The sequence below is a fragment of the Dryobates pubescens genome, chromosome 1, assembly GCF_014839835.1.
Source record: "Dryobates pubescens isolate bDryPub1 chromosome 1, bDryPub1.pri, whole genome shotgun sequence".
NCBI classification, from domain to species: Eukaryota; Metazoa; Chordata; class Aves; order Piciformes; family Picidae; genus Dryobates; species Dryobates pubescens.
The window spans coordinates 43,039,496-43,066,922 of NC_071612.1; the positions used below are offsets into that span (position 1 = coordinate 43,039,496).

The following is a 27,427-nucleotide window of genomic DNA, read 5'->3' on the forward strand; positions in this document are numbered from 1 at the left end:
CTGTCTGCAAAATGTGCAGCGCAAGAGAGCCTCATGCAGAGAAGACCTGTGGAATGGGAACAGCAGGAAAACAGCAGCTCACTAACACCTCACAGGAAAGTTAAAGCTCAGTCCCTGCCCTGCAATTTGTGAGCTGCTTTGTCCTGGTCTCCAGAGGCTGATGGTTGTTTCAAGGTACTGTATGAGAAGGGCACAAAAAGTCCATTACAGAAGGGTGCTGCTTTTCTTGTGAATATACCAATGGTTCATTTAAGCAGAGGTGATGATCCTGCTGCCTGCTTTGGGGGCATGTATTTCCTGCCCCTGGAAGAAATGCCTTTCAGAAGGCTGGCCTAGGAAAATGCTTTCCTGTCTGTAAAAGAGCTTGTATCAGCCAAGTGCCAGCTGAGGGGAGGAGGGAAAGCCACAGTGTGAGAAGAGCTATGCCCATTCTCGTGGCCCTCCTCGAAAATATCAGCCCCTTATATGGCAGGAAATTCAGTGTGAGCTGAAGCTGTCAGAGATGATTTAATTCTTGCTGAGTGCTCTTTGACTCATCTCAGAGTCCCAGAATGAAGCTGAGGTCAGAGTCTCAATGGCTGCTGGCTACTAGCCCTACCACAGCTCTGGGAACAGCAGCTCGTACCCATGGAGTGTGGATCAATAAATCTCACCACAGGACTGACAGCTTGTCCCCATGTGCTAGGATTTCCTGTCTCCTGGGCTGGGCACTGAGATGAGGCACTGAAAGGGAACATGTGCCTTTCATTTAGCAATTCATGTTTCTGTGTGCACTTCTTCACAGAATGGGCTGAATCACCTCACATCAAGCCAGAACATCCAAAGCTGGTGATGACTTTGAAGCAAGTGCAGCACTTGTCACACTGATGGCAAAATCTCCACTGCTTTTATGCATCTCTTTTAGAGTTTAGCTTATCAATGGCAATTCTATCCCTGCTTATTTTTGGCAGAGTAGCTTGCACCCACCTTTAATGCAGTATGTTTGCTGCAGACATGGAGCTGCAGTCAGATGCCAGACCCATAATTTAATAGTGAGGAAAGAGCCTGTCACCTTCAGGGCAGTCCTGCTAGTTTATGTCAAGAAAGTATTTAGCTCCGTAAAGATTGTTGTATATCAAAATATTGACATTGAAGATGATTACTTCAGATTGAAAAAATGAAAACAGATTTTAATGAGCATTTTCCTGGAACTGGTTCAGCTTTTCAAGTGTTCATTGGTCACTAATAAAATTCTGATCGTTTAAATGTCTGCAGTAAATCAGAACAAGAGGGCATAGTCTCAAGCTGTGCCAGGGGAGGTTTAGGCTCGAGGTGAGGAGAAAGTTCTTCACAGAGATTTGTTGGCCATTGGAATGAGCTGCCCAGGGAGATGGTGGAGTTACCATCCCTAGAGGTGTTCAAGAGGGGATTGGATGTGGCACTTGGTGCCATGGTTTAGTCATGAGGTCTGTGGTGACAGGTTGGACTTGATGATCTTTGAGGTCTCTTCCAACCTTAGTGACTCTATGAAAAGGTGGTTTGTTTTTTTTCTCCCTTTGTTTTTTTGTTGCTTTGTTTTTTGGAAGCATCAGCTCAGTTGTTACAATTTTAAATAACATTACAAATATGCCCACAGTAATGATTGCAACACTGGTTTCTTACATACAAATCACAGTATCACACTACATTAGAGGTTGGAAGGAACCTAACCTCAAGAGATCGTTGGATCCAACCCCCCTGCCAAAGCAGCGTCACTTGAGGAATTTGTCTCCACTGATCTTCAGTTTCTGAGTCATTCTGTTTAGGAAGTTGGCAACAGAAGGGAGAATTAGCCATGATCATGGAATCACCAAATTGTTTCAGTTGGAAATGTCCTTTAAGATCATCTGGTCCAACCATTGTCTAGCTCCACCAAGGGTGGTGCTAAACCATGTCTCTCAGAATCTCATCTGCCTATTTGAAACAACTCCACCTCCCTGGGGAGCCTGTGCCAGTCTTTGAGAATGCTTTCAGTCACAAAGTTTCTTCTCATATCCAACCTAAACCTCCCCTGCTGCAACTTGAGGCCATTTCCTCTCCTCCTATGACTTGTTGCTAGTGAGAAAAAGACTGACCCCCACCTGGTTCCAAATTCCCTTCAGAGCTGAAGAGAGCAAAAAGGTTGCTCCTCAGCTGTTCCTCTCCAGACCTGTCCTCTAGATCCTTCACCAGCTTGGTTGCCCTAGTATGGATACTCTGCAGCACCTCAATGTCTTTCTTGGAGTAAGGGTCTCAAGACTGAACAGGGCTCAAGGAATGGCCTCACCAGTGCTGAGTCCAGGGGAAAGATCACTTTTCTGCTCCTGGTGGTCACACTATTCCTCATCCAGGTCAGGATGCTGTTGGCCTTCTTGGTCACTTGAGCATATTGCTGGCTGATCTTCAGCCAGCTGTTGATCAGCATCCCCAGGTCTTTTTCTACTGCTGGGCAGCTTTCCAGCCACTCTGTCCCATGCCTGGAGCATTCATGTGGTTGTTGTGACCCAAGTGCAGGACCCAGCATTGGTTCTTGTTCATGTTCAACATTATTCTTAATTGCTTTTGTAATGAACTGAATTTAGAATATTTATTAATATATGGTATTAGAGCTCACTGACTGAGGCTTTACAGCAAAACAGGGGAAGTTGTGTCACTTTGTCTCGTTTCTTCTGCAGTGGTTTATAAAGTTTGCTTACAGTAGTCTGCCTAAATAAGCACTCAGGAGCTTTGGTCTTTACCTTACTGCTTATAGCAAGCCCCTTATGGTTAGCTAATAATTCATCACTCTCCATGTTCTGACCAGTTTATACCAAAACTTCTGCTTGCTATATTGACTCCACCAAGGTGGTGGCTTCTTGCACACCTTGTGACTCCAGTCAGCCATAGGTGGACTTCTTTGATCACAGTGTAATCCTGCTCAATTCTGACCATTTTTTTTTCTTTATATGCTTTTATGTCCATCAATGGCAAGACACTGATTTCAGTATAGCCAATATGTGACCAATGTCACCAAGACTGGATTCCCAGTCAGGGCTTTCCACTAACAGTCACTGAAGGCATTCACTGCACTGACAAGTAACAGGGATTTTCTGCCAGACCTTAGTTACCATGGATGTTTGTTGTGTTGTACAGACATAAAGCACATTAGTTATGAGTTTGGATTGGCCTCTTTAGTCAGAACAGCTAGCTAAAGAGCCATAAATAAACTGAGCTAGCTCTTGGTATTGCAAGTACTTTTGTAATTTCAGATGCCCAGTCCTGGTACTGCTGAGCTCAGACATTCATGAATGCAGCTCCTGCTAATGTGCTGTTTCCTTCTCTCCTACATCTTTTCCACATGCCTACAGGCAGGACTCATTTCATGCACGCAGGAATGGTTCTTCAGAACTTGAGCACTTGGACAGCTTGATGTAGCATGAGTTATTCCATCAATAGCAACTAGATAACTCCCACATGTGAAGATGAGTTTATCTGTGAATATTGCCAGGAAAGGAGCTTTGATTTGGAAATTGCCTTCCTTTGGGGGTCCCCCTCACTCTCATTTCTAATTCCTGCAATCACTTATCAATTAATTTCTCTGTTATTTCACAGAGCTCCTTGTCATGTGTTGCTAAACTTTCTGTAGGTTATATCATTGTCAAAGAAAAAAGACCTCTTCTGTTCCCACCCTGCCTTCCAGAGCAGGTATTAGTTGTGGGCTCAATTGTGTGCCCACTTCTATCTTCAGGAAGGTTTTTTTCCCACTTAATTAAATTTCGTGAGTGTAACAAACCTGTATGACTTTTGTCATGGTGATTGTAGTTTGCCCAGGGTTTTACCATGTAGGAATGTATTCAGAACTTTGTTTTTCCACTGGAAAAAAAGCTGTCTGCAGGAATTTGTGGTGCCCATCTGACAGTGTGATCCTTGGGACACTCTAAGAATGGAAAAGTGCTGCTAGTTCTACTCAATCCTGTTAAAACAAACAGTTATACAAGGAAAAATTGAGTTTAAACAAGGCTTGAGGAAGCCCTTTTAGAGCAAATATCTTTGTTTAACTAAGCCTTATTTTTACAATTGAGGCTACTTGGGTTTTGCATCAGACTTGCGTGGCGACAATTAATTGTCAGGAAAGACAATAGTAAGAAAATAGAGAAATGTTCCAAGCCCTGAATTAGAGCCTTTGTAGCTGTAATTCCCTTTACGTCACTTGAGTTTCATGGCAGAGCTTCAAGCTCTACCCCACTGAATGACAGAAGGTCCTTGGAACTAAACACCACCAGGTACCAGATTCTCTCTACTTGCAGGCAAACCTTAAATGTTGCTGATGAAGTTGTGGCATTTAGTTAGCAAATATTTCCAGAGAGATGACATCTGACATTATTTTGTGGATGCATAGTAAGGGTGCATGCATCCACACCTATACATCTCAGACTGCATATTGGAAGAAACTTCTTGGCTGAAAGTGTTCTCAAAGATAGGAAGAGGCTCCCTAGGAAGTGGCTGAATCCTCATCCCTGGAGGTGTTTCAAAGAGGCAGAGATGTGGTGCTGAGGGCCGTGTTAGCACCAGACTTGGTGGAGTTAGAGAATGGTTGGACTCAATGATCTTAAAGACCTTTTCCAACCAAAAGGAAGCTGGGATTGTTTAGCCTGGAGAAGAGAAGGATCAGAGGTGACCTCATTGCCCTCTACAACTACCTGAAAGGTGGTTGTAGACAGGAAGGGGTTGGTCTCTTCTCCCAGGCAACCAGCACCAGAACAAGGGGACACAGTCTCAAGCTGTGCCAGGGGAGGTTTAGACTTGAGGTGAGGAAAAAGTTCTTCACTGAGCAAGTCATTCGTCATTGGAATGTGCTGCCCAGGGAGGTGGTGGAGTCACCATCCCTGGAGGTGTTCAAGGGGAGATTGGACGTGGCACTTGGTGCCATGGTCTAGTTGTGAGGTCTGTTGGGACAGGTTGGACTTGATGATCCTTGGGGTCTCTTCCAACCTTGGTTATACTGTGATACTGTGTGTCTATGTGGACACTTTTAGACCTCTGCCTTAGTAGAAAACAGTAAAATTTGCTTCATTTGTCACCAATTCCTTTGAGGCTCTGGAATTTTAGGGTCTGCCTTCTTGTAAGAGGGAATCTCTAGATGTATTGTTTCAAACACTGTTTTAAATTAAAAAAAGGGGGGTGGGGAGTGGGGGAAGCAGCAGGAGCAATAGAGCAGGTCCCAGCAGCAGGTTAAATATAGCCATGGATTACAGAGCCATTGTTTTCAGTCCTGCTAAATAAGACAGCGCTCTGAAAATGGAATGCCACTTGACCTTTCCTGTCTCATCAGTCTGTGATTGTATTTAACTGACAAAGGGAGGAAACACTTTCCCCTGCCACTGTGCCCTGCTGAGATGACAGTTTCTGCCTCTGGGTCACACCATGGACAGGAGGCAGAAACCCAGCTCTCCAGAACAGAAGAGTGATCTCGAAGCTCATGGAGGAGCTTTGTCCATGTCCCACAATGACTCACGCTCTTCTCTCAGCTTCTCTCAGCTTATGCTGTCTGCTGGCAAACCCAAGGCAACGCCAGCCCTCAAACATTCAAAGATTACTTACTTTGAAGTGGAAATTCTTGATGGGCAAAGCAAGAAGCCGATCTGCATTGTGGACAAGGTCAGTGCATTGTTCTGGCATGGTGGGAATGTGCCTGGGTCACAGGGTGCTAGTTCAGGGACTCCCTTTTCGCTCTGCTGTGGTCTTACTGTCTAATAGAAACACTTCCATTCTTTGCTTTGGAGGATACTCAGAACTTCTCCTTAGTCACAATCCATGGCTGATTTTTACACTGGTTTCTTTTAGACCTCCTGGCTGCTCTGTGGACTCCAGATATGTCCTTGGGCTGTCTCTTTGACAGGTTACAGTCTTTAATTCAGAGCATGATGCTTAATCATCTGCTTCAGAATGGATATTGAGTTTTAACACATATATAAAGCTGAGTTTCTCTGCAGTGCTGTGGGTTCTGGTTGGTGTCTAAAGGTACATAGCTGAGTCCTACTTGTCAGATCAGGCAGGAACCTGCCAATTTCAAACAGGGATTTAGTTGGTTTTGTTTGTTTTTCCTTTTCAATTTTGGGGTTTTTTTAATAATGTGAATAAAAATACATAAACTGCAGTCAGGTTGTATAAGCAGGGTGAGAGGACTGGGTGGAAGGAAGTTTACAACACAGTAAAAACCAGCTGAAAATACGCTTCATAAATAGTTTCATTGCTGCTTTGGTGATTCATTGCCCCTCAGCAGATCACAGATTTATTCATTCTGCTTGGAAAAAGACCCATGGGATCGAGTCCAACCATTAATCCTACACTACAATGATCTGGTCTCTTGTGTGTGCCACCAAAGTGGGAATCTTCACCTATATAGACTATGGGGATTTCCAGTGACATAGGAGGATTTTGAGGATTCTTGTTGTGCTAGAATTAAAAAACCCTAACATTAAAAATCCCTTATCCTTGCTGTCAGCATCTGGAACCTGTGGCTAAGTTTGCTTCACATGTTTAACTTAATGCCTTTGAAATATGCAGGGTGGAATAGTACCAGATTTGGACTGCTCTTGGTTGTTTAAAGGGTGGGTTTGGCATTTTGTACGCCTAGTTAAAATGAAATGTCCTGTTTGTTCCTTCTTAATGGGGCAAAATATCTGGGGGAGGGGAGGTGGTGGTAGTTTAAATTGAACCAAAGGGGAAATGTGGAAAAGGGTCAGATAAATGAAACTGACTCTCACAGATCACAGGATGTTAGGGGTTCATAGTGTCATAGTATCAGTCAGGGTTGGAAGGGACCACAAGGATCATCTAGTTCCAACCCCCCTGCCATGGGCAGGGACACCCCACTCTAGATCAGGCTGGCCAGAGCCTCATCCAGCCTGGGCTTAAACACCTCCAGGGATGGGGCCCAAACCACCTCCCTGGACAACCCATTCCAGGGCTTCACCACTCTCATAGTGAAGAACTTCCTCACGTCCAGGCTGGAAGGGACATGTGAAGATCATAGAATCAATAAGGTTGGAAAAGACGTCAAAGATCATCAAGTCCAACCCCCCTGCCAGAGCAGGACCATAGAATCTAGGCAGATGTTAAAAAAGAGTTATCTAAATACTGTTCTGGAAAAGAAAACAATCCAACAAAGGGCTGTTTCTTACCTTAAGGTTTCCTGTAGTGTCAGTCAAAGTGTCACATGAACAGGAGCAGAATTAGGCAAGGAGCCACATTTCAGGAATCCTTTCATGAATGCATGGAAGAACTGTAGACTGCTGAGGCAACGGCAGGCCTGCATTTTAATCGTTATGCTGAATGTTTTCTGCACCTTCTCCAAACCATGAACTCTGCCCCTGTGGAGGCAGTGGAAAGAGATTTACAAATGATGTTTGTGAGGAACTCTCTATGTAGAGGTAAAATACAAACAGAAGAGCAATGACAACAGTAAACTGTGAGGGATCTGTGTTCAATATCATAGACTCATCGAATGGTCTGGGTTGGAAGGGACCTCCAAAGGTCACCCAGTCCAACCCCCTCTGCAGTAAGCAGGGGCATCCTCAAGTAGATCAGGCTGCCCAGAGCCCTGTCAAGCACCGTTTTGAATATCCCCAGGGATGTGGCCAGCAGCATGGACCTTTTCTAAGTTGTGGGGGTTTTTGGGCACAGTACTGAGGGATTTGGTGCAAGTACAGTACATGGCTGAGATTTCCAGGACTGCCTAAACAATCTGGATTTTGAATGCATATTCATCTGGCTGCCTGAGGCCCTTAATTTGCTGGGGTGATCCCTTCCTAAGGCAACCCTAAATACGGGGAAGTTGAGTTCCTCGCTCCTGTGAACACTTGTTAGTATTGGTGAACTTCATTTCAGCTGGTTAATAGAGCAAACAAGAGACCATTTTACTGGATAATCTTCTGCTTAATTAAATATAATATTGATACAGACCCAACATGACAATTATAATGCCTGTGTTCTGTTTACATAATAATTATGATTAGCTTACTTTTTCAGGGTTCTATGTAATTATTGCTTGCCAGGATTTATGATAGAAGAGCATAGGAACCATAGATTTAAAAAATTATAGAATCATAGAATTGTTTCTGTTGGAAAAGATCTTTAAGGTCATTGAGTGAAACCATTCTTGAACTCCACCAAGTCTGCTGCTAAACCATGTCCCTCAGCACCACATCTCTGCAGCTCTGAAACACCTCTAGGGATGGGGATTCAACCCCCTCCGTGGGCAGCCTGTTCCAGTCTTTGAGAAGCCTTTCAGTGAAGAATTTTCTTCTCATATCCTATATAAAGCTCCCCTAGTGTAACTTGAGGCCATTTCTGCTCTTGCAACTAGGGAGAAAAGACCAGCACCCACCTGGCTCTGAACTCCTTTGAGGGAATTGTAGAGAGCAATGAGGTCTCCCCTCAGCCTCCTTTTCTCCACACTAAACAACTCCAGCTCCCCTAGCTGCACCTTTCAAGACCTCATCACCCTTCTCCAGACCTGCTGCAGCATATCAATGTCCTTCTTGTTGTGAGTACCCCAAAAAAACCAGAAACCAGGACTCATCCTGTGGCCTGCCCAGTGCTTAATCCCTTCCCTGGTCCTGCTGGTCACACTGCTGCCGATAGTGTCTGTACTCAAATGTACGTGCGTGCACTCTGACTGCATGTTGTTGGTAGTTCAGGGTATTGTGATTCAGCAAACACCTTTGCAATATTCTCAGAATAAGGAATCTGAAGGGACAAACCATCTTCTAGTACCATCTTTCTTCAGGTAATAGAAACTTGGGCAGAGTGATGAGCTGACTGATGCTCTGTGGTTAAATACCAGTCCTTGCTTCCAGAGGGCTAGTTCTGTAAGACTCTTGCTTATGTATCCTGTTTGAATTTGTGGGAAATCTGTGAAAACTGCAAAATGACATTAGAACTGAACAGTTTGAATATTTAGAAAGGAAAAAAAAAGGTCCTCTTGTCTTCCTCTGCTCAATGCAGTGTCAGGGATTTAGAAGAGGTATGTTGGGCTGTGTGATCTTTGAGCAATAAAATGACAGCAGTAGGCTTTGGATCCAGCATAAGTGACAGGGAGTTGCCTCTCTGTGAAATGAAAAGACCATGATTTCCTTTGGCTTTCTCACCCATCTCATACTTTGGAGGAGGATCAATCACATATCAGTGAACCAAGTGGTCACTATAAGGTCTTGGTCATCTCTAAAGGGAGGAGAACCTATTTGGCTGGATTTTAAGCCTTTAAGATGAATTCCCAGCATACTGCAGGCAGGAAAGGCAGAAAAAAGATGTTGAAATAAAGTAGTACAAGGGGAAAACCCCAAATGTTTTGTCCCATAGTCAGTCCATGAGTGGCTGAGTCCAGATGTCCAGGCCAGTTTGAATCACAGAGTCAGAATCATAAAATGGTTTGTGTTGGAAGGGACCTTAAAGATCACCTACTTCCAACCTCCTGCCAAGGACAGGGACACCTCCTACTAGACAAGGTTGCTCAAGGCCCCATCCAGTCCCACTTTGAACATTTCCAGGGTCAAAGCCTCCACAGCTTCTCTGGGCAACCTGTTCCTGTGCCTCATCACCCTTGTAGTGAAGAATTTCCTCCTCATGTCTAATCTAAATTGAGCTTCTTCCATTTAGAAGCCATTACCCCTTTCACTCCATGCCTTTGTAAAAAGTCTTTCTCCAACTATCTTGTAGTCCCCTTCAAATACTAGAAAGCTGCTATAAGGTCTCCATGGAGCCTTCTCCAGGCTGAACAACCCAATTCTCTTAGCCTCCAGACCTCTGATCATCTTCATGGTCTCCTCTGGACCTGCTCTAACAGCCTGTTCCAGAGCTTTGTCACCCTCACCATAAAGAAATATCTCCTTGTGTTGAGGTGGAACCTTCTGTGTTCTCGCCTGTACTGATTGTTCCTTGTCCTATCACTGGGCACCACTGAAAAAAGCCTGGCACCTTCATCTTGACACTCACCCTTCAGATATTTATAGACATTGGTAAGATCCCCTCTCAGCCTTCTCTTCTCCGGACTAAACAGCCCCAGGTCTCTCAGTCTTCACAGGAGAGATGTTCAAGTCCCTTAATCATCCTCATATCGCTCTCCTGGAATCTCTCCAGCATGTCCCTGTCTCTCTTGAATTGGGGAGCCCCCAGCTGGACACAGTATTCCAGGTGTGGTCTCACTAGGGCAGAGTAGAGGGGAAAGAGACCCTCCCTGGACCTGCTGGATACGCTTTGATTTGTGCACCCCAGGATGCCATTGGCCGACTTGGCCACAAGGGCACATTGTTGTCCCATGGAGATTTTGCTGCCAGCTAGGACTCCTTCTCCTTGGAGCTGCTTTCCAGCAGGACAACCCCTAGTCTGTACTGGTGCCTGGTGTTATCCTTCCCAGATGCAGGACTCTGCACTTGTCCTTACTGAACCTCAGGAGGTTCTCCTTCACGCAGCTCTCAGCCTGTCCAGATCTCACTGGATGGCAGCACAGCCTGATGGGGTGTCAGCCACTGCCCTGGTTTCACATCAGTGGACTTGCTGAGGGTACACTCAATCCCCTCATCCAGGTCATTGATGAAGAATACTCAACAAAACTGGACCCAGTACTGATCCCTGGGGAGCAGCACTGGCCACAAGCTTCCAGCTGTGCTCTGCACCGCTGGTCACAGCTCTGTGGACACTGCTGTTGAGCCAGTTACCAACCCACCTCACAGGCCAATTGTCTAACTCACTGCTCTTGAGTTTACCTATTAAGATATAATCAGTTTCTACAGATGAAATTTCTGTCCGACTGTTTAAGAAGACAAGGCCAGTAATTAGCAATATTTTCAGTGAAAAAGAGTCCCCATATTTCTAGGGGTCTTGGCCCCCACATCACTTCCAAAAAGCCAGAGAAAACATGCAAAATTCACCGAGCCATAAATACAAGCAAGCAAACAAACAACCCCCCCAAAATTCCACTTTGCCATTTAAAAACAAATAATCCCCAGTTTTGTATTGTCAACCCCCAGCTTAGGAAAAATACACAGCTACTCCAAAATGGTTTTACTCGTACATTATCCCACAAAGCCTGATGTAGGTTAGTTCTAAAGTCATTGATGTGGAGTGATTTGATTTATAAGGGCTGTGATGGCAGCTCATAGCTGTTTCTGTTATAACATTCATTATATAATATTTTTTTTTCTTCCACTTAACTTGTAGCAAAATGCATTTTTCCCCACAAACATAGTGCCTTGTAATTAATTTTGCATGAGCTGCTTTTAAGGCAGAAAGTGTTACACAATATAGTTTTTAACAGAATAAATCACCTTTGGGAAAACTAGCAGAGAAAGCTTTTTCCAGCTGGAAGTCTCAGAGCTCAGAGGTTTCCTGCTATATGGGTTTTGCAAGTTAAGCTAGAATCAGAGGTGCAGACTCAGGTTTTGATACACAGGGGCCTTCCTTTCCAAAGAAACTTCTTAAGGCCTACAGAAGAGAGTTTGCTTCCTAAAGGGTGCAGAAAAGAGCCTCTTTTCTTGATGTGCTGCGAAGATGATCACACAATCACAGAGTGCTAGGGGTTGGAAAGGACCTCCAGAGATGATCTAAAGCAGGGTCACCTAGATCAGGTTGCACAGAAATGAGTCCAGACAGGTTTTGAAATTCTCCAGTGAAGAACACTCAACAACCTCTCTGGGCAGCCTGGTCCTGTTGTCTGGCACCATCTAAATGAAGAAGTTTCTCCTTAGGTTCAAGTGAAACCTCCTGTATTCTAGTTTGTGGCCTTGCCCCTTGTCTTATCACTGGGCACCACTGAGCACTTGGAAGGTACTTTCCCAGTGAGCTAGCCCTCCAGGCACACTGTGAACCCTCCTGCTGAAATCCCTTTGTAGAACCTCCTTATTGATAGTTCAGTGTTCTTGGTTAACAGTATACACTTCAGGAACACATAACTGTCAGTAGAGATGTGCTGTGCAGTGCTTCAAAAAGTCATAGAATCAGAATAATTTGGGTTGGAAAAGACTTTTAAGGTCATCAAGTCCAACCATTATTTAGCTCTACCAAGGCTGGTCCTAAGCCAGTATCAATCTGCAACTTTGAAACACCTCCAGGGATGGGGATTCAACCACGTTCCTATGGAGCCTGTTCCAGTCTTTGAGAACTCTTTCAGTCAAGAAATTTCTTCTAATATCCAACCTAAATCTCCCCTGGTGCAACTTGAGTCCATTTTATCTCCTTCTATCATTTGTTAGTAGGGAGAAGGGACCAATACCCACAAGCTCTTTTCAGGGAGTTGTAGAGAGCAATGAGGTCTCCTCTCAGCCTCCTCTTCTCCAGGCTGACCAACCCCCTCAGTAGCTCCCTCAGCTACTCTTCACCAGACCTGTTCTCCACACCCTTCACCTGGACCTGCTCCAGCACCTCAATGTCATTCTTGGAATGAGGGCCCCAAGCCTGAACCCATCAAATCATGTCTACAGCTCTTCTTGCTGTTAAACATTGCACACCAGATGTATGAATACATCTTTTGCCAGAGATGAATTAAGGCTTATTCTGATCACTGTGAAAGGCTTGTCTTGACAAAGGAGTTCACAAGTTTTTAGTTAGGATATTTTTTTTTTCACCTAAAACAGGTGTCCTTTCTCCCCGCTGAATCTTGCAGTTGTATTTCCCTTCACAGAGCTCTATATTCTTCCTTGTAGGGAATGGGCACAACCTGTGCAATTCTACAGTGACCTCATTTCTTGGTGATTTTTAAGATCATCATCTTTCTCATTCAAGCAATATACAATTAGAATCACAGAATCATGGAATAGTCTGGGTTGGAAAGGACCTCTAAAGGTCATCTAGTCCAACCCTTCTGCAGTCAGCAACTAGATCAGGCTGCCCAGAGCCCTGTTGAGCCTCATCTTGAATATCCCAGGGATGGGGCCTCAACCACCTCCCTGCCAACCTGTTCCAGTGTTCCACTACCCTCATGGCAAAGAACTTGTTCCTAACATCTAAATCTGCTCTTCTCTGTTTTGAAGCCATTCCCCGCCTCGTCCTATCACTGCAGGCCTTTGTGAACAGTCTCTCTCCAGCCTTCTTGTAGGCTCCCTTCAGGTACCTGCTATTAGGTCTCCCCAGAGCCTTCTCTTCTGCAGACTGAACAAGCCCAGCTCCCTCAGCCTGTCCTCATAGCAGAGGTGCTCCACCCCCCTGATCATCTTCCTGGCCCTCTTCTGGACCTGCTCTATCAGGTCCATTCTCGTGTTTAGGGCTCCAGAGCTGCATGCAGTACTCCAGGTAAGGTCTCACCAGAGCAGAGTAAAGCGGCAGAGTTGTCTTGCCTCTTGATGCCAAACATATATCATTGAATGATGAGGAACTGAATAACCAGCTATGTCAAAGGAAAGGGCTTCCATGGGAAGACCACACGTTGATGCTGAGTCCCACAAACTAGAGATTCCCACAGCAAGAAAGCAAACCTAGCTGGATGTAGGCTCATTGCTGTGCAAATCCAACCCACCCTTTTTTTAACTTCTTTTTGGAAGAAGGATTTTGTTGTATCTTGTGTCTTTTAATGTATGTTTGCACAGCATCTCGCTCAACAGGGATCTGCTCCTTGCTGGGAGGCACAGCAAGAAGACAACATTATATTTGCAAACACATTATAAAGTTTATGCATTTCCTTGCTAGTAAGAATTGAATTTTATGCCTGTCCCCCAGTGCTGGAAGTGGTGACACCAGTACTTTCTTCCTTGGTTGTTAGTTACACTTGGTAAAGCAGGTAAACATGTTCAAATTCTGTTGAAGCAATGTGTTACACTCATCATTTTTCCCTGCTTTACTAGAAATTCACATAATCTGCATGTCAGTATAGCTACAAATAGTTTCAGATGAAAAGAGGCAGCTAGACATATTAATTTCTGCTTGCTCTTTGCTGTCACCAATCTTGCTTCAATATGGCTTTTTAAATGTAATACCTGGAGAAATGGCCTTTGATTCATCCAGAAGAGAGGGAGAGGGGAGGGGAAAAGCTGGTAACTTAAGGGCATTTAGCATTTGTAAGGGGATAATTTAAAGGATGAGAGAAGCTGCTAGAAGGCTAACGTTCAGCTGATAGTAATTTTCAAAGCTTGGAAGGGCATTTAAGTGACAGGCTTTATATAGCTCTTATTTGAGATAGAAAAGGATAAGCCTAGGTTGGAAAAAAAAAAGAATGAATCACAGAGAATCACAGAATACATGCAGTTGGAAGGGACCTCAGAGATCATCCAGTCCAACCCTTGACCCAGCACTGAAGGGTCAACACTAAGCCATGTCCCTTAGGCCCCAGGTCCACACACTGCTTAAACACCTCCAGGGATGGTGACTCCACCACTGCCCTGGGCAGACCATTCCAATGTTTGAGAATCCTTTCAGTGAAGAAGTATTCCCTAACATCCACCCTGAACCTCTCCTGGTGCAGCTTGAAACCATTTCCTCTGGTCCTGTCCCGTGTCACCAAGGAGAAGAGGCTGCCCACTCCTTACTCCAGCTTCCATCCAGGGAGTTGTAGAGAGCAATGAGGTCTCCCCTCAGCCTCCTCTTCTCCAGGCTGACCACCCCCAGCTGCCTCAGGCACTCCTCCCAGGCCATGTGCTCCAGGCCCTTCACCAGCCTCATTGCCCTTCTTTGGACATGCTGCAGTGCCTCAATGTCCTTCTTGTAGTGAGGGGCCCAAAAGTTGACATAATACTTGGGGTGTGGCCTCTCCAGTGCTGAGTACAAGGGGGTGATCACCTCCCTGTTCCTGCTGGTCACCATGTTTCTAGTACAAGCCAGGATACCATTTGCTTTCTTGGCCACCTGGGCACTGCTGACTCATGTTCAGACAAGAGTCAACCAATATCCCCAGGTCCCTCTCCAAGTTGCAGCTTTTGAACCACATACCCCAGGTCTGTAGCTGACCATGGAGTTGACCCAGGTGGAGGACCTGGCACTTGGCCTTGCTGAACCCCATGCAATTAACCTTGGACCATGGGTCTAACCTGTCCAGATCCCACTATAAAGCTTCCCTGCCCTCTAGCAGATCAACACAGCCACCCAGTTTGGTGTCATCTGCAAGCTGACTGAGGGTGCACTCAATCCTCTCATCTAGATCATTGAGAAAGCTAATAAATGATCCAAAAAATTAAAGGATGATTCAAAATTCAGTGAAAACATAAGAATGAATCCTTGAGACACTACTGTTGCTCCAGCTCTTCATCACCATAAGCCATTCTGGCCAACAATAAAAGCCAGCTATGCTAGCAGAGCAGTGAGCATTGCCAAAAGTGTATCTGTAGAGACAGATCCCAGGTCAGTGTGAAAATGCCCTATTTCCCAACAAAGTGAATCTATTTTACCCCAGCTGCACATTTGCCATGTTGCATTGAAGATAATTCACTGTTTATTGCACATTATCAAGGTAGTGGAGCAATATAAGACCACAGGGAGCTGTAGGTGTTTTGTTAGTCCAACCCATGATGGAAATGTAGGTGTATAATGGCATCTCATATAGGCATTATTGTAGCGCTAAAATACTCCTGATGATGATTTATTAGTCCCTCAGAACATGCTTTGGGTTCTCTCTCCTAATATCCAGCTTAAACCTCCCCTGGCACAGCTCAGAACCATTTCCTCTGGTCCTATTGCTTGTCATCAAGAAGAGGCTGGTCCTCGCCTCACTCCAGCCTCCCTTCAGGTAGTTCACAGAATCACAGAAGGTTAGGGACTGGAAGAGACCTTGAAAGATCATCCAGTCCAACCCCCCCACCTGCCAGAGCAGGATCACCTAGAGCAGGTCACACAGGAACACATCCAGGTGGGTTTTGAATATCTCCAGAGAGGGAGACTCCACAACTCCCTTGGGCAGCCTGTTCCAGTGTTCTGTCACCCTCAGAATGAAAAAGTTTTTCCTCATGTTTCCATGGATCTTCCTATGCCTCAACTTCCACCCATTGGCTGTCACTGGGCATCACCCAGCAGAGCCTGGCTCCATCCTCTTGGCACTCAGCCTTTACATATTTATAAGCCTTGTAGAGAGTGTTTTCCTTAAAATTGCTCAGATAAGGACGCTCCAGAGAATTAGTGCTGCTCTCTGCATCACTAATTGTTACAGTGAAGATAGACTCTGAACACCAGTGGTCCTCAGAAAGCCTGGTGCCTCTTGCCAAGACACAAACTGTCACCTGGGCAGAATGCTGTGGTTGACTCTCGGAGGCTGGCAGCCAAACTAAGCAGCTTACTTACAGGAAGAAGACAGCTTCACCCTTCCTGCCCCTGCCCTGTGGTTTAACACAGGAAGTATAGGCCTGTGGGGCTGGCATTATGGCAGGTCAGGGTAGCTGTGAGTATGTATAGGGGTTTTCTTGAGCCAGCCGTCACATGCTCCCAACACATCCTGAAGTGCAGTGAGCTGGACAGAGGCTCTGCAATGCCAAGTGATCACATCAGAGGGGCAAATGTCTGAGGTTTCAGCTTCCAGGAGCACCTAATGCCACACATTGCTTGCTTTGAAATGTCATTGCTTTTGGGAAGCAGAATCTTGTTTTTTTCAGAGCTTATCTTTTCCTGCCCTATAGGGCAGGCAATGGCTGATTGAGTCCCATGATCAGAGGTAAGCTGGCTGCTGTCTTCACTTTAAAACAAATCAACGAAACCAAAACACCCCCAGGCCATATTTCCAGCACTTCAAGAATTTTAAAAGGAGGGTGGTGACTTCAGTGAGGACAGCAGCAGCCAAACTCAGCATCTGGCCCACACCCATTGCTGAAGTCTGGACTGGTTGGCCCAGGCATCAGCACAGCCATGGGTTTTCAAATTAAATTATGCTTTGTGATCAAAGAACTGGGGACACTCAAGGATTGCCATAAGTTCTTAACTGTGCATCTTATTATTTGATCAAAGTAAGATTTGACACCGTGACATTCAAGAATTTTGTGCCAGGGAAATGGATTCTCATTAACTCTGCAGCCCTGAGCTAGAAAGAGTCACAGACACTGAGAGAATGGTAATAACAAGAGTAATAATAGAGAATCTCAGAATCTCAGCATGCTGGGGGCTGGAGGGGACCTCTGGGACGTCATATCCAGTCCAACTGCCTTGCTACAGCAGGGTCACCGTCAGCAGGTTGGGCAGGATCACAATGTCCAAGTGGGTTTGGAATCTCTACAGAGACCACAACCTCTCTAGGCAACCTGCTCTAGTTTCTCCTCATGTTCAGGTGGAACTTTCTGGATTCCAGTTTGTGCCCACTGCCTCTTGTCTTGTTGCTGGGCACCACTGAAAAGAGACTGGCTCCATCTCTTGCCCCCTACCCTTTAGCTATTGATGAATAAGGTAAGCTCCAGAAAACTCCACAGAGATTTTAGAGCTATTCCCTCTGCACCACTGATGTTCTAAAGTGTATCGTCTCTGTCTTCTAGTCTCACCAAGCAGAATTCAGGAAATAAATGTATAATCCCCTTTAGTATTTCTGGAAGAAGATACCCACAGCAATGTGTACAGCAGACACCATTTTACATACTTCCAGGGTGTTGTACTTGCAGGCAGTTTGCCTTTAAACTACCTTCAGACAGAAGATTGTTTTGCATACATAGACCATTGTAAGAAGTTAGTAGAGAAGTATTCAGTCGAAGCAAAGTTTGAGGATAAAAGTGAGCAACAGCTGAGCATAAAGGGATGCCTTAAGTCAATGTCCATTAAAGAATGAACACACTCACCTCTCAAACCTTTAAAGAGATGAAAAATGCCTCCCTCCTGTTCAGTGCAGGCAAGCGGGGTAGGAAAGCCAGCACGTGAAAGATTTCACCATCCCTCTGAGCCCCCTCCCAAATGTTCAGTTTAGATGTTGTTGTGTTAGAAAAATGTGCTTTCATCATGAAAGTTTTAGAAGCCTAAAAATCACCAAGGATGTTATTTAAGGAACTGTCTGTTCCATGCTATCATATTGTCTCCTTAAGTCTGCTTCTGCAGGAAAGGCAGAGACTGTTTCTCAGCCATCCAGCCCAAACCTGCTCAAGGATTCTCTTTCTGCAGGGCTCAGAAGCAGCTTTGTAAAGACATGCTGTGTTTGTAGGCATTGAAAAAGGTCTCATCCTCTTCAGAGATGCACACTTTTTGAAGGGACACAGTGTACCCTCAGCCAGTTTGCTGATGGGAGACTGGGAGGAGTGGCTGACACACCAGCAGGCTGTGCTGCCATTCAGTGTGACCTGGACAGGCTGGAGAGTTGGGCAGAGAGAAATCCAATGAAATTCCACAAGGGAAAGTGAAAAGTCCTGCATCTGGGGAAGAGCAGCCCCACAGATCAGCACATGCAGCAACAGAACAAGAGGACAGAGTCTCAGGCTGTGCAAGGTGAAGTATAGGCTTGAGGTGAGGAGAAAGTTCTTCACAGAGAGAGTAATTGGCCATTGGAATGTGCTGCCCAGGGAGGTGGTGGAGTCACTGTCCCTGTGGCACTTGAAGCCATGGTTTAGTTGTCATGAGGTGTCAGGTATTAGGTAATTGGTTGGACTTGATGATCACTGAGGTCTTTTCCAACCTTACTGATTCTATGATTCTATGCTGGGGGCTGATCTGTTGGAGAGGAGCTCTGGGAAAAAGGACCTGGCAGTCCTGGCGGACAACAGGCTGACCATGAGCCAGCAGTGTGCCCTTGTGGCCAAGAAGGTCAATGGTGTCCTGGGGTGCATCAAGAAGTGTGTGGTAAGCAAGCTGAGGGAGGTTCTTCTCCCCCTCTACTCTTCCTGGTGAGGCCACACCTGGAATAATGTGTTAACTTCTGGAGTCTTAAATTTGGGATAAGGTAGAATTTGGGAAAGATTGTATCAGAAACTGATTTGGGAAGATTTCAATCTGTTATGACACAATAAATATTTCATTTTGGGTGCAGTTTCTTTTACAATTTAATAATGCAATTACTTGAATATTGTTTCCTGTTGGGCTATTTTCTATGGCATGAGAACCCATGTGTTACATTATTTCACACTGTCATGATTGATGGGTCATGAAATAATGCAAAAGTAATGAAAGCTCCATGCCAAGGAGAAATAAACCAAAATGAAGATAACAAAATGCTAAGGATTTTCAGCATGTTCCTCAAGTAGGGCATAAAAAGGCAAACAGAAAGAAGCCAACAACATTCTCTACTTCATTTTTAAAATTTGAAGTTGATATGAATTTGCATGTCCAGAGTTTTGTCAGAGCAATTTAACTTCCCTGGTACAAAAGTGCTGTTACAGAGGCTTTTTGACTGGTTCTGCTGTTAGGTTCTCAAGGTGAATACAGCAAGCTTAGTCAGTTCCCTTTAATGAATAGGCCAGAAAACCCAGAGGGGTATCAATTCCAGTTAGATTTGCTCAATGTCAAGGGTCAGGGCTACTAACCAAATACCACTAACCGAGTGCCAGAGGCTCTCTACCAGCCCTGCTCCATTCCCAAATGGAAGAGAAAGAGATTAAGGGAGAGAGACTGATGGGTTGGGGAAAAAAACCTAACCTGGTTTAATGAAAAGAATGAAAATAAAATGAAATAGAAACAAACCAATATGGTTTGGCAATTGGTCACTGTCACCACTGGTGCTGTGGCAGAAGTCCCAGGCTGGACTCAGCACCAGATGGCAACCAGATTCAAGAGCTGGACTCTGTAACTGCATTCAGGAACTCATGGATCAAGACCAAGGGCAGAATTTACTGAGTCCTCCTCCTCCTCCTCCTTGAAATGGAGGAAAAAGAACTTGGCCCTCATGATTACTCATCTCTGTATTGAATGTGATGCTGGCTGTTGAGGAAGAGGAAGAAGTTGCTGACCATTGCTATTCCTCACCTTTATACCAGATATGACATCCATGGGATGGAATTCCTGATTGGTCAGTTTAGGGTCACCTGAACTGTCCACTCCTCTCTGCAGGTGTGGCCTTTGCTCTGCACCCCCCACATAGCACACAAGATGTGCCCTTAGCCTGCACCCCAACCCTTCGTGTTGACTCTGCCCATCAGTGTTCTTAATGTTAGGAGCAGCCTCTGTCTGTGAGAACATTCCTTGAGCTGCAGAAAGGCACCAAGCAGAGACTCAGCTGGAAAGTCACAGCACTGACCAGAATCAGTTCTGCTCTAGCTCAGAACAGGACATTCAGAAACAGTGGCAAGTTCTGCATACCAAGGGATAGCCTGCACACCTTCTGTCTGCTAATGGATTGCATTAATTTTGACTTCCACTCTCACCTAGCAGCACCCAGCTGGCAGTGTAAAACCAGTATGACATTTTTAGAGACAAGCTTGGCTAGTGTAAATTGATGTGACTGCACTCAGCATGCCTGTGGTTATGTGTGTTCTTGGATAATTTGACCCATAGTCATGGGAAATATTAGGGAGTTGGATTGTCTCAAGGTCTTTTCCAACCTGGTTAATTCCTATTCTATTCTATTCTATTCTATTCTATTCTATTCTATTCTATTCTATTCTATTCTATTCTATTCTATTCTATTCTATTCTATTCTATTCTATTCTATCCTGCCCTGCCCTCCTATCCTATCCTATCCTATCCTATCCTATCCTATCCTATCCTATCCTATCCTATCCTATCCTATCCGCCAAAGTGCATCTGACCACACAATGACCTAGGAGATTGCTCAGCAATACAGCCCTCTCTGCCCATGCCTACTGGAACTGACTTGAGCTGAAACCATAGCTCTGAAAATCTTCAGTTTCTGGAAAGTGTGGCTTGAGATGAGAGATAGCTGTTGGGTAGGCTGTTCACTGTAGTCTGCTGAGTCAAATATTAAATTCTATATAAAGCCTCTGTAGCTACTGAGAACACTTGTCTATATGTAGTTACTGCTATGTTATTTCCATGGTGAGCTCATCTATTTATATCTGTGGACATGACCAGCACACTGGATCACCAGGTTAACAAGACAGCAGAGTAGGACACACTGAAGGAGGTATCCAGCTCTCAATACTGTGTTTGAAAATTAACAAGAAGGAAAAATAATTTGATTAGGAAGTCAAACTCACAGAGCGCAGGGATCGGTTAGGAGAGGTGTTTTATTCATCAGCTATCTGTGATATGCTGCTGACTTCCAGTAATACAGAATGGTCCCAAAGCAAGGGCAGGGTGGAAAAGCAGTAAGCTAGGACTCATAGAATAGTTTTGCTTGTAAAAGATCTTTAAGATCATCCAGTCCAACCATTACCTAACTCTACCAAGTCTGGTGCCCTCAGCATCACATCTCTGTCTCTGTAACACTTTCAGGGGTGGGGATTTGACTACCTCTCTAGGGAACCGGCTCCAGTGTTTGAGAACTCTTTCAGAACTCTTCTAAGATCCAACCTAAACATCCCCTGGTCTGACTTAAGGCCATTTCCTCTCCTATCACTTGTTCTTAGGGAGAAGAGACCAACACCTACCTGGCTCCAACCTGCTTTCAGGGAGTTGTAGAGAGCCATAAGGTCTCCCCTCAGACTCCGATTCTCCAGAGTAAATAAACCTAGTTCCCTCAGCTGCTCCTCACCAGACCTGTTCTCCTGGTGCTTCACCAGCTTTGTTACCCCATCTCTAGACCTGCTCCAGTCCCTCTATGTGCTTCATGTAGTGAGGGGCCCCAAAATGAAATCCAGTACTCAAGGTGTGGCCTTACCAGGGGTGCAGGGGGACAGTCCCTTCCCTGGTCCTGCTGGCCACACTATTGTAATGGTGAAGCACACATTGATTGCTATGCTGAAATATTTGCTGAGTGCTGAATTTGATAAGTACCTGAATTTGGTAGGCTGCCCTGTTAGCTGGGTATCGCTTTCAGGGTCAAATCCTCAGCTGCAATAAGCTGATGCCACCCTTTTGAACACATTCACCCTGGCTGAAGATGGGGACATCTGTGCTTAATGAGCAGCTGGAGTGGCAGAATTTCTGAATTCCTGCAATTATGAGAGATGAGGGCCTGCTGGAAAGCAGGTGACTCAGCACTGCAGTGGTACTGACCTGTCACAAAGAGAGGAAACACTCAGAGGGGAATTTCCAAGGGAAAATCACTTCTTTGCTAAAATTGTATTATTCAAATTCATATTGATATTCTGCTAACCTCTAGCCTCCAAAAAAGAATTCTTTAGTGCAAGAACTGTGTGATGCAATTACATAGAGATCCCCAGATTTGTTCTAATTCCTTGCCTTATAGAAGTGAAAGAGGTATGAAAGTGGATAACTCTCTGATTAGCTTGCACTCACAAAAGGCAGGATGAAGTTCCCATAATATCATCCACTTAGTGCTCTTCCTTGAGTCATAAGCCAAGTTCCTAATACAGTATTTTAAATCTTAAATGTGAGGCTTTGTTCACTGCAGCATAAAGGAAGGACAGAACTGGAGCAGATGACCCAGAAGGTCCCTTTCATTCTTGGATTCCTAAAAAATTACAAAAAGAAATTGCCTCGAATGAAAAGCAAAAAAGCATTTTGGCTCTGGAGAGGGAAAACAGCATTTGAGGTTTTAAAATCCTCCTTTCCTGACTGCAAAGTGTGATGAATGCAGCCCACACCTGTCAAATCTGCATTTCTTCATGGCATTTTCTGGTGAAGAAAAAGTAGCCTTGAACCTTACGCATGAACTTGAAAGAAAGTTTGCTACTTTTAAATTCTAGTGTTAGACTACAAGTTAAGAAGTTGGAGGGAAAACTGGCTTGACCACCAGACACCAGATAGGTGCCAAGGAAAAGGTGGCTGTACAGTGCAATCCATCTTGTGTTAAGTAAGCTAAGGTTGGTCCTTCCTCTGCATGTTTGAAAAGTGCTGAAACAGAGGCAAAGGAAAGTTGTAACACTTTCAGAATTAATTTAGAAGAAGAAAAGGAGAGCAAGATTAATAATTACAGTGAAATGTTCCTGGGTGGTTTCTTCAGTTAGCACAAAGGGTAATAAGAGCAGCTCCTGTTCCACTCCTTACAATACTTTAGCTCCTATTGATGTACAATGAAAAGAACAAAAGATAATTAATAGTCCACAGAGGGGACAGTCTCAGTAGGAAGCTGATGTCTCGGCATCCATCTTCACACTGATCAATATTAGAAACTATAACTTCACTGGTTGTTTTATGAGGCCTTTAAAAAAAAGGACACAGAATTATCAAGATCATAAAAAAATGTATTTCATTCTTTTGTGGCTGCAGCTTCATTATTCAGCCTGCAAAAGGACATTGTGATTCCTCTAAGCCATGGCCCATTCTGGAGAAGGAGGTATTGGTGTTATTTTTCAGCTTGTGATCCGTGTAGTCTGTCTCAGGTGACCCTGGTGAGGCTGCATCTTGCATGCTATGTTCAGTTTGGGGCACCTCACCACAAGAAAGATATTGAGGTGCTGGAGCAGGTCCAGAAAAGGGCAATGAAACTGGTGAAGGGTCTGGAGAGCAGGTCTGATAAGGAGCAGCTGAGGGAACTGAGGTTGCCTAGTCTGGAGAAGAGGAGGCTGAGGGGTGCCTTTCTTGCTCTCTACAGATCCCTGAGAGGAGGCTTCTTCCTAGTATCAGGTGATTGAACAAGAGGAGATGGCCTCCAGGTGCATCAGGGGTTTGTTTGGATTATAGGAAAAATGTATTTCTTGAAAGAGTGGTCAGGCTGCCCAGGGAGGTGGTGGAGCTGCTTCACACATTCCTGGAGTTGTTTCAAAAACATGTAGACATGGCACTTGAGGACATAGTCTATTTGGCATAGGGGCGTTGGGTTGCCAGTTGGACCCAATGACCTCAGAGGTCTTTTCAACCCAAAATGTTTCTATGTTTCCATGGTAAGTGGAAGGGTCCTTTGCTAAGCTATCTAGCCCATGAACCACAAATATATTTCTGCTGTCTTGGCTGGATGTGTGCTCCAGGCTGTCCCTGGGCACAGGTGGCTCATACAGTATGATGCCACTCGCTGCTGCCAGGCTGTGACTAACTGACCAAGTACATGCCTGCCTGGGCCTCAGCTGGCCGGATTCAACCCATCTCCAGCCTGAAGCAGCCTGGATGTTCTTGGGCACAGCAGTGCCCTTGCTCGTGAGCACTGAGTCGTGCACAGGAGTTGTAACAGAGCAGTCCCCCTCAGCTGTAGTGATGTGGTTCAAGCTTCACCTTTGGAGGTAAGGAAGGTGGTGTGTGATGGTTCACATTGCATCATCTAGGACAAGTGAAAATGGCCTCAAGATGCACCAGGGGAGGTTTGAGTTGGATATTAGAAGCAACCTCTTTACTGAAAGGGTTCTCAAAGACTGGAACAAGCTCCTCAGGGAGGTGGTTTAATCCCCATCCCTGAAGGCATCTAAAAGAGGCAGAGATGTGGTGCTGAGCAATGTGGCTTAGCACCAGACTTGATAGTACAACAGACTTGGAGTCAATGGTCTTAAAGGTCTTTTCCAGCCAAACCAATTCTATGATTCTACGGTCACTGGTTCCTCTGCTGTAGCAGACAGACAGTTAACACAGATGCTGGCAGACGCTTTGTAACTTTCAAATACCAGCATCTGAATGGTTCTATAGGTGGACTTAAACCAAAAGCTTAGAATAATTTTTACCATGGCTAAACTCAGGTGATATAAATGCCATAGCAGGCTGTTATAGCAGGATCTCAGAATGAAAGATGGGACTAGACATTTTGCAGGAGTTGGGGACCATGGGCTCCGTTTGGAGCTAGCACTGTTCTGTGAGCATGCTAACCATAACAGCTTCCCTTGACTTAATCAGATTATCGACTCCCTAGAGCACGGGCTGGCCCTGCCTACTCTTTCCTAGAAGCTGGTATGGTGAGATACTGATCTCCTGTTGGGATGCAGGCCCTGCAGTAAGGCAGCTCATACTGTATTTAGAAAGCCAGATCATCATCACATCTCATCCTTGAGCTGGCAATGCCAGCTCTGAAAACCTGCACACCTGCCCTGGGCTAGCACACATGACAGATTTTGGTCTCCAGTTCTGTGTGCTGGGTAGTTGTAGCCAGCTAACAACACCTGCATCCATACCTGACAGATTCTGGGCTCCGGACCTCACAGGTGTGAGATTTCAAGGTGTGAGAAAGCAATTTCAGATATTTTTAGAGGTTTTGAATACAGAAAAGCCCTCTGTCTCCTGTGTTCAAGCCCACACTGCAACAAGGAAAGGAGATTTGCTTTTCAACTGGATGTTGCATGAAGTGGCTTAAGTGCCATGAACACAGGTCAAATGCTTGCTTTCTTTTTTGAACTGAGAAAGATAAGATGGGTTTAATCAATTCTGAGCAATATCCCTCTGCTGGAGAAGAGGACAAGGTATCTGTGCAAGACAGACCTTGGTGATATTGGGAAGGGGAACAGAGTATGTCCTTGGTTTCAAGGAGCCCAGTCCTAGGTCTGGGTGAGCAGAGCTGGTATCACTTAGCAGGTGCATCAGAGGGACAAGCCAGGGTTTAAGCAGAGGATCACTTACAGCCCTTGCTGCAAACAGGGACCTTTCCTCTATCCAGTAAAACCCTGTGTGGCTGTGGAAAAGAAAACATTCTTCTCTAAACCCAAAGAAAAAGCTAGGGAAAACCTTAACTCTGCAGATCTTTTAGCACAAGGATTACTTTACAGCTTTAGATCATTGAAATGTGTATTGAGCTCCCTGCCTGTTCATGTTCTTACAGGAAACCTGTTGGCTTGCTCCTCAGCACTAATGGCAAGTGTGTTGCATGTTTGTATGGGTGTCCTATTATACAAGAGCAAACCTTTCCTTTCTGTACCAGTTTGTTGCTTTTGAGTCAGCAATTTTATTTTCTTACATTGTTATTTCTCCAAACTCAGTCTTTTCTGCAAAGCAACTTCTGATAGTGTGCTGACTGGTCTCCACTAGCAGAATTTCTTATGTTCTCTATTTTTTGGTGTGGTTATGGTCACAATTCACTAACATCATGAGTTTCAAAAGATGAAGTGCAAGATCCTCCATCTGAGTTGGAGCAATCCTAAGCACTGATACAGGCTGGGCAGCAAATGGCTTGAGAGCAGCTCTGAAGAAAAGCACTTGGGGGTGCTGGGGGATGAGAAGCTCAACATGAGCCACTAGTGCGCACTTGCAGCCCAGAAAGCCAATCAGATCCCGGGCTGCATCAAGAGAAGCAGAGCCAGCAGGCCCAGGGAGGTGATTCTCCCCCTCTACTCTGCTCTGGTGAGACCCCACCTGGAGCACTGCATCCAGTTCTGGAGCCCCTATTACAGGAAGGATCTGGAGGTGCTGGAACATGTCCAGAGAATGGCCATAAGGATGATCAGAGGGCTGGAGCATGTCTCATATGAGGACAGGCTGAGGGATTTGGGGTTGTTCAGTCTGGAGAAGAGGAGGCTCTGAGGAGACCTAATTGTGGCTTTCCAATATCCAAAGTGGGCTACAAAGGTGAAGGACTTTTTAGTATGTCAGGTAATGATAGGACCAGAAGGGGAGATATAGATTATATGTTAGGAAGAAGTTCTTCCCCATGAGGCTGGTGAGACACTGGAACAGGTTGCCTAGAAAGGTGGAGGAAGTCTAATCCCTGGAGGTTTTTAAGGCCGGGCTGGATGAGGCTCTGGGCAACCTGATCTAGTGTGAGGTGTCCCTGCCCATGGCAGGGGGGTTGGAACTAGATGATTCTTGAGGTCCCTTCCAACTCTGACAATTCTATGATTCTAATATCACTGATAAGTAAACTAGATTGATGGATAAATATCACTAATCATATCTGGAAGAATTAAGGCTATGAGCTAAAGATGGTGCCAAGATCCAGACAAGGCTTGGTAGCTTGGTTATTGCTGAAGTGCATGAGTTCTAATTAATGCAATGAAACAAGAATTCCATTGCCCAGCAAATTCTTTATCTGGAGTCTTTATCTGGGAAGAGATGGACAAGCTTCTGCAGGGCACAACTGTTGGGTTCCTGTGTATCAGGAGAAGAAACTTCTTGGCTGAAAGGATTCTCAAAGAGTGGCACAGGCTCCCCAGGGAGGTGGCTGAATCCCCATCTCTGGATGCAGGGATGTGGTTTCAAGGGCCGTGGGTAAACACCAACCTTGGCAGAGTTAAATAATGGTCGGATTTGATGATCTTGAAGGCTTTTTCCAACCAAAATGATTCTTTTCTATGAGGTCTCCTGCTAGAGGCAAAGCAGATCCCCTTAGTTTTGGACAGTTCAATTTACTTCTCAGTCTCTGTGATTAAATGAACAATATAGAATATTAAATCGGTGTCATCTGCGAAGGGATGATCTTGTTAAGACCAGATCTTACCACCTTGATCTCAAGCTCAACATACTACCTTAAGTATTCCACTGTAAGGTACTTCTAAGTGTTTCTCTCCAGTAAATTCTAACTGTGTTTCTCAGATACTTTGTACAAAGTGTATTAAGAAATCAATACACGTAATAAAACAGAGCCTAAAAGGCCTCCAGACTGCCATCTAACACTGTGACACCCGAATTGCTTCAGTGCACAGGAACAGCA

The 27,427-nt window shown here is 45.0% G+C and overlaps 1 protein-coding gene across 1 annotated transcript in view; it reads left to right on the top strand.

Annotated features, from left to right (window-relative positions):
* Positions 1-5,400: 5,400 nt before the first annotated feature.
* Positions 5,401-27,427, top strand: part of TECRL (trans-2,3-enoyl-CoA reductase like) — an 81,604-nt gene continuing 59,577 nt past the window's right edge. Inside the window, exon 1 of the mRNA XM_009901443.2 lies at positions 5,401-5,634. Within this exon, the coding sequence (XP_009899745.1) occupies positions 5,401-5,634 (234 nt within the window). The remainder of the gene's footprint in view (positions 5,635-27,427) is intronic.